This window comes from Physeter macrocephalus, chromosome 18 (assembly GCF_002837175.3).
Source record: "Physeter macrocephalus isolate SW-GA chromosome 18, ASM283717v5, whole genome shotgun sequence".
Taxonomy (NCBI): Eukaryota; Metazoa; Chordata; class Mammalia; order Artiodactyla; family Physeteridae; genus Physeter; species Physeter macrocephalus.
In genome coordinates, this window is record NC_041231.1 from 39790377 (window position 1) to 39809871 (window position 19495).

The 19495-nt window shown below is 49.9% G+C and overlaps 1 protein-coding gene across 3 annotated transcripts in view; it reads right to left on the reverse strand.

Annotated features, from left to right (window-relative positions):
* The window catches only part of CACNA1D (calcium voltage-gated channel subunit alpha1 D), a 331484-nt gene that overhangs the window by 14703 nt on the left and 297286 nt on the right, over window positions 1–19495 (reverse strand). For all 3 annotated transcript variants that reach the window (XM_024123808.1, XM_024123810.1, XM_024123809.1), the window contains 6 exons: window positions 18926–19085; window positions 18004–18131; window positions 17769–17865; window positions 14255–14357; window positions 13820–13921; window positions 8865–8995 (listed from right to left, as the gene is read on the reverse strand). In XM_024123808.1, coding sequence (XP_023979576.1) covers window positions 8865–8995; window positions 13820–13921; window positions 14255–14357; window positions 17769–17865; window positions 18004–18131; window positions 18926–19085 — 721 coding nt within the window. The remainder of the gene's footprint in view (window positions 1–8864; window positions 8996–13819; window positions 13922–14254; window positions 14358–17768; window positions 17866–18003; window positions 18132–18925; window positions 19086–19495) is intronic.

The window sequence follows — 19495 nt, forward strand, 5'->3', positions numbered from 1 at the left end:
GCTGTAACATTACCATGTGAGTTACCCTGGGGGTGGCACTCAGCTGTGTACATCGAGTTTGTTACCTTCACTTTGAAAGATAAAGGGAAGTTTAAAAAAATTACCTAAAGTGATCTATGACATTTCCCTGCGACTTAAAAAAAAAAATTATCGAAAGCAATCTGTGACATTTCCTCTGATCTGACAGAGCTATCTGTTTTAGCTCCACCTTAACTCTTGGTTGTAGTTTTAACACCAGCATTGGAGAAATGCTTGCCAGTTTCCTGATAACAGAGAGGGTTTTACTTAAAATGTGGGCTTAGCGGAAGTCACAAATCGAGACCTATTCTGCTGGCATCTTTGTCACTGCAATGTAACATACTTTATCCCACTACATCTCGGGAGGGAGGGCCGGGGAGGGGAGAGCCAAGATGATTCCCATTTGGTTAAGTGACCTGCCCACACCAGTGAAGGCTCAGCTAGGGATCTCCATGCGCAGTTCTGCTGTTCCAATGACACTGTGCCGCCCCACCTTTTTGGGCCTACGGGGAAGAGTGCCAGGATCCAGTCCCCACCGTGCGCTCGCTCATGACTGCAACCCCACATGACTGTGGCTGCCACTCAATCAAGGTGACACTTCTTACAACTAACTCAGCAGCACTCTTGTATCACGGCAATGACAGAGATCACCAGGTATCACGAAAACTGGTCCTACACTCAGCACATATCCTTGTCTCCGCCGTGCCTCTCAGGAGCTGAGGTCCTTACAGACGCTTCTCTCTCACACACGAATTCGTACCACCATTCCTCCAGATCAGCACAGGCAGTGAGACACGGCACGTGAGGTACAACTCTCAGCCTGAACGTGGGCTGGACGCTGGGGGCCCAGGCAGCTCCGTGTATAGGTGAGTGGACTGGAATTGGGGATGGGCCTGGGAGTTAGGGAACAGTTCAAGGCAGGGGAGGGAGATTGGAAAAAGGCTCCAGCACCCTTTTCCTTTGGTGGGGGGGGATATGGGATCAATCCCCCAGAGCAGCAGTTCTCAAAGTGTGGCCCAAGGACCCTGGGGCCCCCTGAGACACCTTAAGGGGTCCAAGAGGTCATTGTGTTTTGCATAATAAGACAAGGATGCTCTCGGCCTTGCATGCTCTCATCCTCTCCCGAGAGCACAGTGGGGGTTTTCCAAAGGCTGCATGAACCTTGGGGAGCTCATCTCTCCGGCATCTTTGTGCTTGCATATTCTGCGTTTTAAAAATCTCTGCTTTAATTCCTAATGTAGTAAACATTGATACATAAGGGTCCTCAATAATTCTTAAGAGCATAAAAGGTTCCTGAGACCAAAAAGTTGTAGAACTTGACGATAACCCGCCCTCAGACAGGCAACACCATCTTTTCCTGGAGCTGGGCTCTTCCCCCAACCAGGATTCCTGTGATTTCCCCCGACCTTTCTCTACTTTGGGAAGAAACATCCTTCTCGTGGCTTCTCCGAGTTAGCCTTTGGCATGGGTTGCCTTCACTGTGCCTTAGAATGATGTGCCTTCCCATTACCCCAAACAGCCACCTCTCTCAGGGCTACGGTGTGCCAGGGAGAACTAATTCGTGCAGGTACCTACCCAACCAAGGAACCATGAGTGTTCGCAGGCTCCTGCCCGTGGATAACCAAATCGTGATACGTTTGGGCTAAAGGGGGCTACTAGGTGGGTGTTAGTCAACAACCTGCCACAGTAATTAAGACCTTTTGCGATGACATAATGTAACTTTCCTTATTTTCAGTAATTCTATCGTCTCAAAGACTTTTGAAAATAATGATTACTACTCTTAGAGAGGAACGATCCCCTGCCTTTAAGAGTAGAGAATCCAGTACCCTATAATCCTGTGGATCAACTGAATTTTCAATTAGGTCACACCATAGAAAAAGCTATTGAAGAAGAGCCTGAGGCCCGATCCTACATCTGTGTCCCTACAATGGACTGTGGCCTGCATTGTGTCTTCCATCCAGGAGCTTAAGAGTTTATTTAGCACCATGGATTCTGGTGCTGGGCACCGAGTTTGCTGAGTCTGTCAATCCGACATATTAAACTTGACTTGTCTCTTACAACTTTTCTACGTTTAAAGCTATACTCTTCTTTTAAGGTCTTAGGGAAAAGGACAGAGGTATCTGCAGTTTGACTGTGAACCAGGTTCCAGGGAAGCCTTGTTTCCCTTTCGAGTGAGGCAGGAGGTGGCCCTGACAACCTCTGGCTGCCCTCCACCAACTGGTCTCAGCCACCAGCCACCACCAGGGCCGTCACTCAGCACACAGCCAGGCCCACGTGGGGCAAGATTCTCACGTTCCATTTAGACCGGTCCGTAAATCCCACCTAGAAAGTTACTGTTTTCCAGTTTCTGCTTATTTGGAAGGTCTGTGCAGAAAGGCATGTGGAGACACCAGCCACATGGATTGCTTAGAGCTGTTCTGCTGAGGCTCTGGTGTACAGAGACTTAGATCTAGAAGACAGATGGTCACTGTGGGCCTCTGAGATGGGGTGACACAGACAGGGGGCGGGGGTGAGCGCACACACTCCCTTTCGTGTTTAATAAATGACATCAGAGTCGGTCAGGGACAGAAGGATTGTTTGTGATGGTGGATAAACTCCTTACCTGTGCCCACAGAGCTGACCAGCTTCTTTCTCAGGGATGATACACCACATACTTAATAACTGGTTTATCCCGGGCACTACCCAGTCAGAGCAGAGGTGGGCCTTCAGACCAGAAGAGGCTCCCAGAGGTCCCTGCTACACCAGGCATTCGCCCTTCAGTTACTGACTCACAGAGGCGTTTGGTGCAAGGCTGGGATGTTAGCAGGGGGTGAGGAGACTCAAAGTGCTGGGGGCCACAGCTGTCAACTAGCAGGTACAGCTGTGCTTCAACATTGTCACAGGGGTGACCCCCATGCCCACGTCACCACCCACAGTGCTGTGTGAAGAGGTCCACCCTGTTCTCTGGCCCCGTGGACTCTACTGCGAGAATCCAGAAAACCCACCACGAGCTCCTAGACTTAAGACAGTCTGCACACATGGGAAGAGAATCAGGGGCCAGGCCTGTTTCCCAAGTGGAACAAAGGTCACAGCACAGAAGACATCACTGGAGCCGACCTCCAGGCTGGGAGGGACCCTCTCAGTCATGCATAGGACGGGCCTGGGGGACTTCTGCTAGCGCCACTCTTCCCACTGGCTACACGGCTCCCCAACTCTGCCTGGCTGTGGATGAGCACAGCCAGGAGCCGGGCTTCCCCACATCCTGGGGCTCTCCACGCCCTGCACACACGCACACACGCACGCAGCCTCCAGTCTGCACAGACCAGGGCTTGTAACCCTTCTCTTTTCTAGACATTTCAGGAACTTCAAGGTTTTGCACTAAGGTTACTTTTGAATACCTCTGGTAGCTTGGGCTCAGCATCAGGTGTACTGACTCCTCAACTACCGCTTGGAATCAGCTGAGAATTTCAGAGGGGGACCCCCGCCCCCCGCCCCGCTCTCGAAGCAACTTCTTGTGCAAAATATCTACTTTTTGTAAGATGTGAGAAAACAACCTGAAGAGTTACTTCTGTTTACATCTCTATGCATTTCCTAGATATCTCAAAAAGGGGAGAATTCTCTTTCTCGATGGATCACTACACAACAGAGAAGAGGTCAAAGAAAAACAAGAATTTCTTAAAGTTCTGGTAGTAAACAGGCATACGATATTATTATTGTTGTAGTCTTAATAATAAGCAATTATACGTTCAAAGTGCTTTACAATCACTTAGCTATTCCTCACAACAGCCCTGTGAGGTAGGTCGACATTATTACCCCCATTTTACAGATGGGGAACTGAGGCACAGAGAGGTTAAGTGTCTTGCCCAAGGTCACACAGCAAGTGAATGCTGGAACTGGGACTAGAACCCAGGTTCCCTGACTCCCAGTGTCCTTGAAACTGGACCACACTGCTTCCAAAGAGGCATCCCCAGACTGGCTTTGAATTAAAGACGGACAATGTCGGATGAGGTTTGGGTGTGGTGGTATTTCCCGCGGACGCGTTAAGATGGAACCTGAGGTGTCGCCTGGGTTGGTTTGGGCATGCAGGTGTATGTGTTAGTTTAAATGGGGGTGTCTGAGCTTCCTGTCCTGCCCACATCTCCCTGCATCCTGCACTGGTCACTGCAGAGAGCGGAGCTGGATGGTCAGGAGGTCATGATGGACTGGCATATAGAAAAGGAACTTTGTCAGCCCAGTGCCAAGGGGCCTGCCAGTCTTTGGTAGTTCAGGTAAACTAGGGATGCAGGACTTTGGAATGGAGTCAGCTGCCCACCTTACGCAGGTCTGCTTAATCTTTTTATTAATTTTTTTTTTTTTTTTTTTTTTTTTTACTGGCCAGCATCAGGAAGTTGTGTTCATTTCATTTCTCTGTGGGGCGGCTGCCCCCCTCCTTTGCTCTCTCTCACTCTTTCCCTTTCTCTGAGTCTCTGCTTGGAAGGGAAAACTGTTAAGCCTTGCTCGTTCCCTTTCATGAAAAGGAGCCACCACGAGCAGCGTCCGCGACAGGAGACCACGGCTCCGCAGTTGAGCCACGGCCCTGCTTCCACCTTCCGGAGGAGTGCTTTGCTTGGAAGGGGTCTCTCTGGGGCCTTGGGTTTGCTTTTTCCTGCATTTCTCCCGAAATGCTGTTTCAGTAGAAATAAGCCCACTTGAGACTTTTCCCTTTCAAGGCCTTAGCCACAAACGCCTTCCGACTAACGAGCTTGGTGCTGTAGCTCAGGCAGAAAATTCTAAAGCATCCGTTCAAGCATCTGAAACAAATGAATCAGCCAGTGAAATCTCATCTGTTAGCATCTGTTCTTCTCTTAGATTAAAAAAGAAAAAAAAAAAAGCCTTTTTATGGCTTTAGATGGAATCATGCTTTTAAAAAAAAGACAAAAAAATCTTGCTAATTTTTAGACTGAGGTGACTAGATAACAGGTGTGGGATATTCCACAGGTTCAATGTTTGTGGAGTATCCCATTTTCCTCTATCTTTATGCCCAAGCCTCTCCGAGGGGGCCACATCAGGGACTGAGAGTCATTTGATTCTGGTCCACCACCCACATTTCTACTGGGCCACCTACACCACCACCTGCCAGCTGGGGCTCAGGCTTTCACATTATAAAACCTAACCACCTAATTCTTTGCAAGCCGGAAATGACGGTCTCCTCCTTAAACCCAACTTCCAAACAGGTAAGAAAAAAAAAAAAAAGAAAAGGAAAGAAAAATCTATCCCTCTCAAGTCCTCCTGTCCTAAAGATGGGCAGGCTCCCATCTGGGATGAGTGGGGAACAGTCTCCCCTCAGTCCACCGGAGTGTCTTTTGCAAAAAGGAAATCCTCGAACGTTGAAAGAAAAAGAAATGAACAAAACTTTCCCCATTCTGGGATCTTTTTTCTTTTTCTAATCCGTGAAATACTGGACTAATCAGTGTCTGTATATTGCAGTCCTCATCTGGAAGATCTGATGAGGCATTACTATTTTCTGGGAAGGGGACAGAGTTTTCGTGGCTGCAGAGCTGTGTTCCTTTATTTACTTGCTCCTTGTGGAAAGTTGCAGGTCACTGGGATGCAGCAGCAATGGATGAAGAGCAAAGGCTGAGTCAAACTAAAGTGAATATGGCATGTAGGGGATGAGTGAGAGAAAAAAAAAAAAAAAAAAAAGCCTGATGCAGCTTCTCTCTGTTTCCCTCTGGAGAGGGGCTGGAGAGAAGGCTGGCTTTAATGATGAAGATGGATGGACGCATGGAAACTGCACACTCATTCAGACCACAGAGGCCAGAGGACACCAGGTGCCAAGCTCCTACCCACACGTGGATCCAGGAGCTCCTCAAGCCACCCCCCTTCATGTAGAAGGGGCCCTGCAGTTGGTCTGAACAGAGGGAGACCAGATGGAGCCCAACGGGTTGATAACCAGAGTGCATCTGTGTGCCCTCCGAAACCATTCCAATGCGGTGGGGGGGAGGGGGGGGGAAACAGAGAACGTGGACCAGCTCTGACCCTGCTCAGACAGACTGCACCCTACGCAGCACAAGCACGCACTGGCCTATGTCTTGACTCCTGTGCTCACCTGACACCCACACTCCATTTTTCATCAGTAATTGGGCTTTCAGCCTCCCGGCACCCCTGGCACGGAGAGGAGCAACTCATCCCACTTCTCGACAGGCCGTGCCCACCTGGGGGTGCTTTCCTGAGGATCTGTGTACTCATATCCTAGTGCCACGGTTGATCCATTTCTCCTCCCACTGCCACCTGACCCCGCTTCCCTCACTGCCACATCGTCGCGTAATATTTCCTCAATGCAGAAAGGAAGTGCCTCGTCGTGCTAATTAAATGTAGAGCGACAAATCACATTTGAAGCCCTTTTTAGAGCACAGGAAGCCAAAAATGTAATGAGAACTATCCTTCATGGAAACAAAAATTTTCTGTTTTTAATGTCTGCTGCAGAATCAAATGCATTTTCAGAATGTATCTGTCAAAATTATGAACACAACTTAATTTACTAGGCTGGGTACTCAACATAAATTATAGTCACAGCCTCAACTCCCAATGGAACCGTGTGGAAATGTGTTGATATTGGCATCTAACCGGAGATATTTTAATTTCACCATGGAAATGAAACTTTCTATAAACAACGAAATGAAAAAATGTCCGGGGGGGGGGAAAAACATTACCGTGACACAATGTAACAGAGTCTTTTTAATCCATGATGTATACATGTAGCTTCCGCATCATCTGAACTTTCAACTTAAAGACTCAGTGAGACCCACCCATGAAATGTGTGATTATTAATTACGTAGCCAATTACGTGTTGTTGTCCAGGTTTTTAAAACATCCAAACACTATATCCAGCCACCAGAGCAAGCACTGAAGCCATCTAATTGGGAAGCCTTGGGGACTCAGTAAATGTATAACCCTGTATCCAGATGGTCATTGCATATGCCTTCCGCAGAAAACAGAAGGGTCTCAGCACAGCGCTACCTTGGTTACTGTAAATTACGACACAGCCATCCATGAAAGAGTATGTTTCCCCCTCCAGAAAAGTCATCAAGCCCCAAGAACTAGAATCGGAGAACAGCAAGCAGTTCCCTACAAGGAGGGGATCACAACACTCTGGAATTTGGCCCCCTAGTCCTCCGGGCCCAGTGCTGCTTTAGGGAAGAGCCTGCAGAAACATGATCATCACTCCCTGCCCTTGCACCCAGTTTGGCCACACCGCCCTCTAGAACGTATGGACCAGACCTGTTCAAAGTTTGCAAACGCATCTTTTCAGTTTGCTTCTCTCTAAGGCTACTTGTGAGCTGTGATCAGGAGAAAGGCTGTCACTTTTGTAAACTGGATGGGTCAGAGGTGAAAGCTTTACTCAAATTCTGCAGGCTGAGATGGCAATCAGCTATTCAAGCCTGTGATTCACTGAACTCCCTTTAGGAGATGTGATCAGAGGAAGAAAGATCAGAAATCGTCTTTGGTCAGATTCAGCATCCATCCTTCCCCACCCGCCACCCCGACCCCAGCGCTGTCTGTGCAGAGCCCAGGTTGCAGCATGAATCAACAGGTCACTGTCACACCGGGTCATCTCCTAACCCGCCATATGCACACACCCCACCCTCCTTCCTTCAGGCATTCATTCTCATTCATGTTCATTCTCTCTCAGGGAGATCACAGACAAGCCTTCACTTTGGTAATTACCATCACTGAGAACACCAGACAATGCAGGGCATTTTCCCCCAGAAAAAAAGCAAAAGACTATTCCATGTTGAACCTTACCCATACCAACAAGGCCCAGTTTAAGACAAATGGTGATAACAGGGACATAAAAGGAAAAAGTTCTTTATCTTAGGCATAATGGACTCAACATGCTCCGGACAGCAGAGACGACAGGGCTTTTGATTAATTTGGACAGTTGTTTCTGACAGCTTGCCAACCTCTGTAGTTCCATTTTTGTAATCCTTAGCATCTTTTCCTCATTCCTTCTCCACTCTGCTTTCTCAGTCACAGCACTCACAGACTTCCCTTCCTAGCCCCTCTTCGTGCAGGTCTCCACTGGGACTCCCTTTCCCCACACACCTGCTTCCCACCAGGGCTTTGGGCTTACCTAGGATTCTACACCCTTGAATGCATGGACCCTAGTGAGAACCAGAGGTTCCTGAAACCACATCCCCGCTCCAGGTGCCTGGGCGGGGCCCGGGCGGGTGAAGGGACCAGAGGCTGGCTGGGTCGAGAGAGAACAGCATTTGCACAGCAAGCCTGACGGCCCTCAGGAGACAACACGCAGAGACAGACACGCCGCGCACGCACACACACACACACACACACGCACATACACACTCACACACGCACACATGCACTAGGAGGTGATGGATGTTACTGAGATGGACCGAAAACCAACAAGCAGTGGGGTAAGAAACAAACAGAAACAAAACAAAGCACTTGCGTTCAGATGGAAAGCTGTTTCTTGGGCGGCTAGGGCCCGAGCCCGAGGCTGGGGGAAGGTGGGTGCCTGCTCGGAGGACGCTGCCTTTGGAGAAGCCTGGGGGAGACAAGGCATGAGGGCAGCTCTGGCTCCCCTCCCGCCAGGGATGTGCCTCGGCCACTGTCCTGGGGGCCCTGCCCCACGGGCCGGGCCACAGTGGACGCGGATGCAGGGGCACGCCAGAGAAAGCAGGGAGGGGTGGCACTTACCTGGTGGCCCAGAAATGGCTAGTCCACATTTGGGGGAGGGTGCACTGGCTCAGTTTAAACAAAATCCTGGTGGTACTGCTCAACCATGAATAGTCAGCTCTCTAGTATTTCAAATAAGCTCGTAAAATCGTTAGTGAAAAAGAGAAAAAGACAAAACAACAATTCACCTGTAGGGCAATTGTGCTGTTCTTCGCGGGGTATTTTCCCACCAGTCCTTGTTCTTTCCGTTTCTTGAATTTCCTAAAGTAGTCCTGTATCAGGAAAGTGGCATAGAACTTCCCCACGGTTACCTCATCATCTAAACGGAGAGACCAGACAGAGCTCTCCCGAATCAGCATATTTGCAGCAAGAGCCTAACCACTCACTTCTGGCTGGGGCTGGGGGCAGGGCAAGACGGGGCATGAGGCACTGAGCTCTCGCTTAGGACACGGGAGACTAAATCTAGCGAAAAGCAAGGTTGTGCAAAGCAGTTAAGGCTCAACATTAGAGTCAGTTAAATAAACTGATGCTCAAAATTGCAGAAAATAATACACTTGTCATGAGTTTAACAGAGCAGCATATTAGTTAACACTACGAAGTGCCGTCTTGGTTACTGATTCAAAATCAAAATTACAAAACAAAAAAAGGCTTCATGGGTCATATTTTCACCCCTGCGCATAGGGATTTGCATGTGTAATTACCACAAACACCCAGGACAATTAACCATCCAAATCCCAATGCCTGGAGATAAAGATAGAGACCTCAGAAAGGTGACAGACAGGCTTGGAAGGAGAGGACGTTTCTGAAAAGTGACTGCAGACCCAGATTTTCATGTGCCTCCTTAATTCTCTGCCAATAGCCTCCACATGTCATTTCTTGGTTTGTAATTCAGAACTGCTTGTTTTCGATACTGCAAGGGACAGCTCCAACTAACCTCAAAGTTGAGCTGACTTATTTCTGCTTTGTTCAGAAACAACCCCATCGTGTGTGGCTGGGGAGCTGGAACTCCACCGAGCGTGATTAAAGGTGATGCATGAGGCAGAATAGGGGCTCTGGCTGTCTCCTGGGAAACCACCCTGGCAGTGCCCGTGTGCCCGGGGGTCTCCACAAGGCCTGCTCACCCCCACATCAGTCCAGGGCCACATCAGTCCAGGGACCCCGGGGGCTCCTGACCACGGTTCACAGAGGCTGGGAGGAGGAACGGGTGCTGCCCTCAGGCTTTAGCACAGCTCCACTTGTGGCCAGGCTGCCCTCGCAACTTACGTGCCATCTCGGGTAAGGGGCTTGGCCTCTCTGGGCTTGCGTTCTCACCCGTGAACAGGCCTAAGCCTCTCGGAGGAGGAGCTGTGAGGATTACGGGGGAAGAGGCCCGTAGAGCGCTCTGGGTGGTCCTCAGAGCCAGGGGGCGGGCGATGGTGAGCCATCAGAGTCACCGTTATTTTACAACCTGCCAACAGTGGCATCCACTGAAATGGATCATAGAGCATGACAGGGTGGGGGACACTGGGACCCTCCTGGGTGGGGTGCATTCTGTGGCCGTGAGGGGGGTATCCCTGTCTGGACACCGTTGGGTCATGCTGGGCTTCCCGCGGCCCCCAACTTCCTTGTCAGAAGCTACTCAGTGTTACTGTGTGAGAAGATGCCTGGCGGTGGTCAGCCTTGAGAAGTGTGTTACATTCCTTCTGAACCCAAGCCCGGCAAGTCTGGGAATGGTGTAGGGGCCACCAATGTGAACCTAGGGCTTTGGGTAGATGTGAAACCAGGTCCCTCATCAGTCTCGGGCTGGTCCAAATGGTCTAACAACGCACTGTCCAGAGGCAGGAAGGCGAGAGGGGAGTGGACAGAGGTTCCATGACTTGCCCCAGGCCAGGTGAGTTGGGATACGGGACCCCTGGGCCTGGGCTCTCCTTCTTTACCCCACCACCTCCCTGCTCCACCACAAGGGCCACCTGCTCCTTTGGGGCCGCCTCTCCCAGAGTACAAGTCTACCTCCCCACCGGGCTACATGCAGGAGGTGGACCGACTGCGGCCTGAGAATCCCAGGGGCAGCCAGCCTCTGCCGGCCAGGGTTTCCAGTCTTCTCTGTGGGCTCCCATGAAAAACACTGGCTGCGCTCACAGAAGGCCCACCTCATCCCATGCTGGGATGCTTCCAGCAAAAGCAGGCCTAACCTTTCTCTCCCTTCCACCTGGATGGTGCTAACCTAGAGGGGCCAAGGGGGCTCCTGCGGGAGGGTCTTGGCTCTCCCTGGCCCAGAACCCGGGGGGCAGTGTACTCAGTGAAGAGGGCAGATCAGGTTTCTGCCCAAGGGGCAGCTCCAGGGCAGAGGTGCCCACCTAGGGCTCTACAGGGCAGGCCTCTCAAGGGTCACTTGGCCTTTTGCACAGAGATGCTGAGCTACTGAAACTGGGCCCAGGAAGAGTTTTAAGAACAGGGAAAGTCAAAGCTACAGCAGGTCAGAAAAGGAAGGAAGAGGAGTGAGCGCAGTGAGGCCATCTGGGCTCAGGACTGCAGAGAGCGACGGGGTCGGCTCTGAGTGCTTCTCAGGGCAAAAGAGCCAAAGATCCAGGTCCAGGGCGAAGGCCCAAAGACAAAGAAGAGCCCCTGGGAGGAGGAGGGACTTCTAAAGGAGGGGGGAAGATCCACGAAACGGCGGGAGACTCTAGAGTGGAGGTGAGAACACAAGCAAGAGCCAGATGGGAAACGAGACAGCTCAGCACGGAGAGAACAGAGGGGCTGTCACCGCGGCCAAAGGTGCCGCGAGAGCCCGGAATTCTGGCCTGGGTTCCAGGCTCATTCCTGAGTATCGCCTCATCAAGCTCATGATGACCTCGGCGGGGAGTGGGGCTCACATCACCCCTGCACTGGCAAGGCCTTCTAAGGTGGGCACCTACTCTGCTCTGTCATCAGGGCTGTAAGGGGCCCCCGAGCGACCCTCGTCGACCAGTCACATGTGCAGGGCTGGCCTGGCTCAGTTTGCTGCCCTCTGACCAGGTTACAGAGGGCGGGACACCGAGCCCCTCAGCCGTGGGAGCTACCCGTCCGCTGGCCCAGAGGGTTGTAAACATGCTCTCCTTTTCTAAGTGCTTCACGGTGTGGGAAAGGCTGGGACCCAGTGGTCTACTGGAAGGTAAAAGAGGAAAAACAAAGAGGCAAAGGGTGAATGTAGATGCTACCACCCTGCGCAGCAACTCAACCAGAGTCTGTCCACCGAAGCCTGAAGTTACCACCTAAGGAAGTTCAGTGACGAGAGCACTAATTTGAGATTCAACCTGGATAAGCTCCAGCACATCCACAGACCATGCCATGGAACGTCTGGAGTGTTCCATCCCTTATTGAGGCACTGTTTTTGTCCCAGGTTTCTCAGTGGTCTTACTGCCATTTTGGAAGAGATTAACCCTTGTTATCCTAACCCCCCAATCCATGCTAAGAAATAACAGAGAGAAGACCAGGGCCCGCTATTGGAACAAGAAAGCGGAAGACTACGTAGCCTTCGTGAGAAGGCCAGGAGGGCTAAAAGCTGATCAGTTTTTCCAAGGAAGGGAGCCAAATTCTGGACTTTTTTTCTGGTGAAATGAAAAGAAAGGAAGTTTCACAGTACTGCGAATGACTCTCTCCAGGAGAGCCTTGCCAGGATGGGCGCTGATGTGAGAGAGACTGGGCTGTAATGAGGCTGGCATTTCAAGAGAGACGGGAGGTGCGGGTGCCATTGAGGCAGGTCCCCCCGGACAGGTGGGGCCCGCTATTCTGAAGCATGCGTCTGCATCGTGAGAAACAAGTAGGGGAATACAACTGGCAAGAGATAACTCCGATTCCATGCCACCACCCTAAAACAGAATTGCTTCAGAATATTCTGAAAGACTGAGACTTGAAAGGAATGGAGGCTGCAGAAAAAGCTCAAGCACATTGTTACAACGATTGGAAAAAGCAATTCGTCTCAGCCATGCGAGCACCTGGGTGTGCAGCTAAAAAGAAAAGAACGAAAATCAAAGGGTCGTTTTAAGCGTGCAGTATCCATTCTCCTGTGGAGAGCCAGGGTTCTCTCTCCCTAGGCGGGAGTTTTCATTTTGGTTTTGTTCTTTCAGTGTTTTGTTTTGCACACTATCCCTTTATCATTTCTTTGTGGGCCATCTTTCCCAGCTTTGAGCCGGTGGCCCTGCCAGCTCTGGGTGGCTCCCTCCAGCCACAAAAAGCTCATCCTGCTTCTGGATTCACGTCAGGGAGCGGAGCTGGCCAGCATGCTGCTCTCTCTGCCCCCGAGATCCAGAGGTTGTCACCTTCTCAAAAGGAGAGGCCACGGTCCTGGCTCAGCTTCTGGACCTGAGCCAGCCCGATCGGGAGGCTGCGGAAGCAGTGACACTATAAAATTTCAGTTGGTTACAAAACACAGCAAACACTTCTAACGTGCCCAGGGCTGGGGGTAAAGTGCGGGCATGTTGGCACCGAGCAAACGGATCCTGCACCTTTAAAACTGGAAAATAAAAGTCAAAACACAATCATCTCCACTTGTAAGTCCATGTATACTTAGACAAAAATGGAAATACAGTATCTGTATTATATATATATATGTGTTTTATATATATATAAATCTGAGAAAAGCTTAGTCAGTTATTTTACGATAACGAAAGGAAATAAGCATGCCTGTTAGTTCTGTCTCTAAATTCTAAACAAAGGGATGTTTTTGGTAATTATGGTAGCAGATCCAGTCTTAAGAACATTTCAAAAACACCATTTTCTAAAAGCTTTTTTGTGTGTGTGAGAAGTTTTCAACAGTATGTTGAAGGATATAGGAAAACTAGTCTTAAACACTTCATTTTGGGCAAAAACAAAAACCAAAAAAAACCAAGCTTTTGGTTTTGAGGCAGCAAGCTTGTTCTCCTGACATTAATTCCTCCACCCACAAGAGAACCCCGGCTTCAACCATGTGGGTCTCAATTTCCTTCTCACTGAAGCCTCTCCTTTGTCTGCAATGGTCTTCGTGTTACCCCAAACCATTACACCAACGGCTGAAGGGCCTTTAGCTGTTGGCCTCAATGCTCTGGCTGGTACCTTAAGCATTCTGCAAACACGCTGGGCTTCCTAGAGACTAGCATTGAAACCAATGTGCTGGTCAAGAACTACTTAGGAAATAAATTGCACTGACCACCAGCTGGAGGGACAACTTGGTCAAGTAGTTTCATGCTGGTTTTCTTCCAGATTTTCTTAATCACAGCTCGGAGTTCTTCATTAGCTTGTTCCAGGTTCCCTGAATTCAAAAAGCAAGAGGGGGGAACAAGCCTTGTTTCTTTTGCCCAGCAATGCCTCTCTGTTCTCACCGGGCTGCCGGTGGCCCAAGTCACCTCTCAACCTTCCAGGATAAGGTAAAGCACGGAGGGAGGGGAGAAGGGTTGAGGGAAGCAGGTCCAGCCAGTGGGGCCAGCACAGATGTTCTCATCTCACATACCGCCCCATCCCCTGGGCAGCGGGGTGTCCCCTCCCTGCCCCGCCTTTGACAAGAAGAGGCCCAGATGGGAATCAAGGTGGGATACGGCCTCCCTTTCCTCTTCTCCCACCTGTCCTGCTTCCAGGGAGGGCTCACCTTCCGTCTTGATTTTAAGAGCCGTTCGGACCAAAGCAAACAGAGTTGCGTTAAACATGACTGTCCCATCACTGTTGAGCGGCATGTTCATGGCAACTAGTCTCTGTAAACAGAAAGAAAAGTCCCTTAATAGAACGCAAGCGAATGATGACAGCCGCAGCCCTTTTCCTCGTTTGTTCTGTTTATCCCTCATCTCCTTTCTAATCAACCCTCGATTCAACTCAACAGCCATTTGGGGGCGCATCTACTATCTGAGGACCTCAGAGCTGACAAAGATCAAAGCTTGAGTCACGAAGCGCAAACGCGGGCACTCAGAAGATGCATTTTGTTTGTTTTTTAGACTCCCTACTGTTCGTGCATTCCTCTCCCTTTCTCGTTAACCGGCTCTCCCTGTGTCTTGGGGTCAGGCCTCCATTCTGGGCACATCCTTAAGGCTGTTTGGGGGTAAAGTGATGTACCAGGTATGATGAGCCAGGCACAGAGCGTGGGACAAAGGTCCTCAACCAACAGGGTCAATTACTTTTCCTAACGCAGGGAGTGTCCTTCAAGGACCCTGCCCTGGTGAGACCACTGTGGAGTGTTTTGTACAAGTCCACGCGGTTCTACGAGTCCAGTGTTCGGTCTTTCAGAGCTGGATCCCCACATCCTGCTTCTCTTTTCTCTCTCTTTGCCCCTGTAAAACCACCACTGAGAGTTGGAGGGGACCTGGGTGAGTGAAACTCTCTGTGGCCCCAGTTACTGCAGATGCCATGCCCACAGCAAAGGGCTGTGCAAGGGTTAAAGGAGCTCACAGACACTTAAGACTCCAGCCAGGTGCCTGGCTCATGGTAAGTGCTAAATAAGTGGTACTTAGAACTTCTGATAGTTTCAAATTTCTTACTTTTGGCTGACAAGGTGTCCCAAGAGAAAGATTTTAAAACACTTTTCCTCCTCCCTATTAAAGGACTGGAGTCTTGTGTACACGATCCATTCCACCTGAATTCCTAGTCCTAGGAGAGGCTACCCAGTCACTTGCTTTTCCTGGCAAGTTCCTGAATCAGCAAAATGGACTACTTTGTGCCTGAAGGACACGTAGATCCTTTACATAAAAGGGTCTGGAAATGCAAACACAAAATAACAGCCATGAGCCAGAACCCATCTTGTTCTTGGAAACAGAAAAGAGGCTGATACTGGGAAATTTATGGGAAAAAAGTCAACGTCTGTGGCTTATTCTCTGCCTACATCCAGAGTCCAGGATGAGGAGAACCAAAGACTCGGGCAAGGACCCCAAGGACTTGCCAACTGGACTTCCAGCCCAGGGAACAATGAGTTTTGGCTCAGATTTCTCTGAAAGCCTGAAATACACTGTAGGCTCCACTCTTCACTGTGGGTTCTGTCTAGAGCTAGCCCAGCATCCCTTTGGGGGTAGGGTGAACCCCTGACCCCGAATCCCCTCATATCTGTGGGAAGAGGGGACCAGTTGTTGCACAGACTGGCTGGATTTCTACAGGGTAGAGTTTCAACAGGCAAATCTTGCATTCTTCCTTTAAAAGGAGGGATCCTTTTCTATTGCTACAGCTGACTCAAGGTGGTTCAATGTGAGTTCTATGAAAGGAAAACAAATCTCAATGAGAGCTCGCAGAGAGCATGGTCTGACGTGAGAACTTCAGGAATGGGGTGAGAGATGGTGACAGGGATAGAGTAGAATAGTTAAATAGATAGCTTAAAAATCCCACTGTGGGGGACTTCCCTGGTGGTCCAGTGGTTAAGAATCTGCTTTCCAATGCAGGGGATGTGGGTTTGATCCCTGTTCGGGGAACCCAGATCCCACATGCAACAGGCCAACTAAGCCCGTGCGCTGCAACTACTGAGCCCGTGCGTTCTGGAGCCTGTGCGCCGCAACCACTGAGCCCACGCGCCACAACTAGAGAAGCCCACACACTGCAACGAAGAGCCCACACACCGCAATGAAAGATTCTGCATGCCACAGTGAAGACCCGATGCAACCAAATAAATTAATAAAAAAAAAAATCCCACTAGGGGATTAAAGTCAGAAAGGGAATTCTAAGGGAGTTTGGGAGACTGTTTAAGCAGTGGGAGACAACTCAAGAAAAGAATCCAGTAACCAAGCAACAATCTACATATGTAGTTAAAGTACAAGACAATAGATATGAGATCTGAATCTTGTTATATGAAGTCAGGGAATTAATGGTCCTTGAACAGTTGCATTCCTGTGTGTAGCCAAGACAGGAATATAGATGAAAGGGGAAAGAAACTAGGTGAAAGGGGACATTATACCAAAACCTGAGATGAATTACCATGTTTTAGTATATGTTACCACACTTTTGCTAATATACATATCATGTAAAGAGCACCATGACAGTCCTGGTTAGACCATCAAGGGTTAAAAGAGGAACTAAGGGTACAAGCCTTGACGTCTGGCCAAAAATGAGGAAGAAGGCGATCTTCTCCCCTACCCCCTTTTTCATTGATTATAAAAATGTAGCCCTCTTTGTTCTCGGGGCTGCGCTCCCTTGCCTGCCCGCTTGTATCTCTCACAAGCATCCTATGCTAAGAAACTCACTCTTTGCCGGCCACTTTGCCTCACGCTGAATTCTTTCTGCATCGAGACAAAAGAACCTGGGTTTCAGTAAGTCCTGACACCAGGTGAGTGGTTTTAACTAAGAGACAGTGGGTTCAAGTCCCCTCCTAAGTCAGGAGTTGTGGGTTCAAGTCTCAATCTGAGGTGCGGACGGGTTCGAGTCCCGTCCGAGGAGGAGTGCGGTTTCAGCAGGAGCTCTGAATCCATCCCCGAGACGCCACCGCCGGATGCACACGAGGGGCACGTCACTGTGTGCACCATCACACAAGTTAGGAAATGTCCAGGCCACCAAGTCCTCTCCACTCTACTCCCTAAGTAGATCCCTAAGCCATCCCCTCCTCTCCATGCCCACTTCCCTCTGGCTCTCGGTACTTCACAGTGAGATAATGCAACAGCTCTCCTGGGTGTTCTCCTGTCCCTAGTTCACTTCTCCATTGCCAAGAGTCAACTTTCTAGAATGGATGTCTACTCCTGTTTCTTCCATGGGACTCAGCATAGCACAGAAGGCTCCTCGCAGCTACACTCAGCTTGGGCCTGAGGCCTTCTGCCACCTCCTCTTGCGTTCCAGCCACACCGACTCCCCAGTCTCTTGCCTCCACGTCTGGGCTCCCTGGGCTCCCTTTCTGCAATGCCCTTCCCCCTCTGACAGACTCCTACTTCTCTCCCGCTGGACCTGATGCAAATGTCACCATCCCCTCCTTCTACCCAGGGACAAATTACACAATTCCCTTCCTATTCTTATTGTTGGCTGAGAGGGTGACCTAAGAGTTACACAGCTGAGAACTCCTCAAGGACAGCAACCACATGTCATTCATCTCGGCATCTCCAGTGCCTGACAGCAGGCTCCGCAGAACATCACTTAGTAAGGGTTTGTTGACTAAAGCAGGGAGTCCCTGCAAGAGAGGCCATCAGGGAGGCCAACAGGACACTTACCTTGCAGGCTACCCTGTGTGGACACAATTTCCCAAACCCCAGCGGGGGCTGGATGCGGCGGAGAAGAGTGACCACGTCCAGGTGCTTGATTCTTCCCCTGGAGACAAAGTACGGCGTGAGGTACAGGGCAGCACCAGCAGGCCTGGGCTTTCGGTCCATCCCACCTTCCACAGAAAAGCACACCCAACATCCAGAAACAGCCCACGCAAGCCAGATGGGATTCTTTCCAACCTACTTTGCCTCGGGGTCATATTCGGACCATATCCTTTTGAATTCGTCTAAATGGTGAGGCCCCAGAATAGACCAGTCCCGGGTCAGATAATCGAAATTGTCCATGATGACGGCCACAAACAGGTTGATGATCTGTAAAAGCCAATCAAGGGGGAGTTTCAGCTGTAGTGGGATGAGCTGGGTTCAACCCTAGTGAGTGCTTCCTAATTATAAGGGTCACAAGACATTTGGACCCATTTCTCCTAGAGAGGCTGAAAAATCTTTCATTCTGGAGAACGTTTAAGAAAAAGGCAGACTTCTAGCTTTCCAAAATGGTTTGGGTATAGGCCCAGGGGAGGGCAGGGGGGAATGTACTGTTTGACCTTTTTTTTTTTTTTTTTTGTGGTACGCGGGCCTCTCACTGTTGTGGCCTCTTCCGTTGCGGAGCACAGGCTCCGGACGTGCAGGCTCGGCGGCCATGGCTCACGGGCCCGGCCGCTCCGCGGCATGCGGGATCCTCCCAGACCGGGGCGCGATCCCGGTTCCCCTGCATCGGCAGGCGGACGCGCAACCACTGCGCCACCAGGGAAGCCCGTGTCTGACCTTTTGAAACACACTGCAGAGTTATAACTTGCCACCAAATAACTCACTCTCGTAAGTCACTACTATGTGCAGTGGCTTTGAGATTTTTTTATAAAAGAACCAGCAGCCCTAAGAAGCTGGGGTGGTGAAGCCTGTTAGCGAGCACCCAACCCCCCTGCTCACACCAAAGGTGCTGGTAACACAGGCCTCGCTCAGCAGAACCTCGACGGCCCAGTGGAGTCTAGACTGCTCGTGAGCATAAAATACCCCACAGCTATTTGACGGGGCAACGTCATTGGTCTGAATGCCAAATGCTACATGAATATGTGTCCATTGGGGGTGGGGTGGCTATTCTGATCACTTACCAGAAATGCGCAGAGCATGTAAAAACTGATGAAATAAACAATGGCAAAGTTGCTCCCACAGGTGTACTCCTCCCCGGGGTTGTAATCGGACTCGGGGTCACAGAGCTTTCCCGGGAGGCAGGCCAGCATGATTTCCTGCCAGGCCTCCCCCGTCGCACACCTTTTTTAGATTAAGCAAAGAAACGAAGAAGGCACGTGAGGCTTAGATCTTTAAGAAATTTTAAGAAAAAAAAATTTTTTTTTAATTAGACCAAAACCTAAGTACTTTGGGGGGAAAGCCAGTTTGATTTAGTGAAAATTCCTGCCCTGAAATTCCTACTTATTTTCAAATGCAACTTCCATCAGTAAGGGAGGCCCTGTTGCAACTCCCTTTGATCTATATCAAGTCACTTGATCCAAGCACATCAATTCTTTTGGTATAAAGGTATGTTTGTTTTATTGTCTTCTCTCCTTTAAACATTTACGTTACAATGTTTAAACTATTATTATTTTTAATGACCTAACATCTGACAACTTGATTAGATCCCCATGTGATTCTGTTGAAAGCAAAGAACTGGAAACTACCTAACT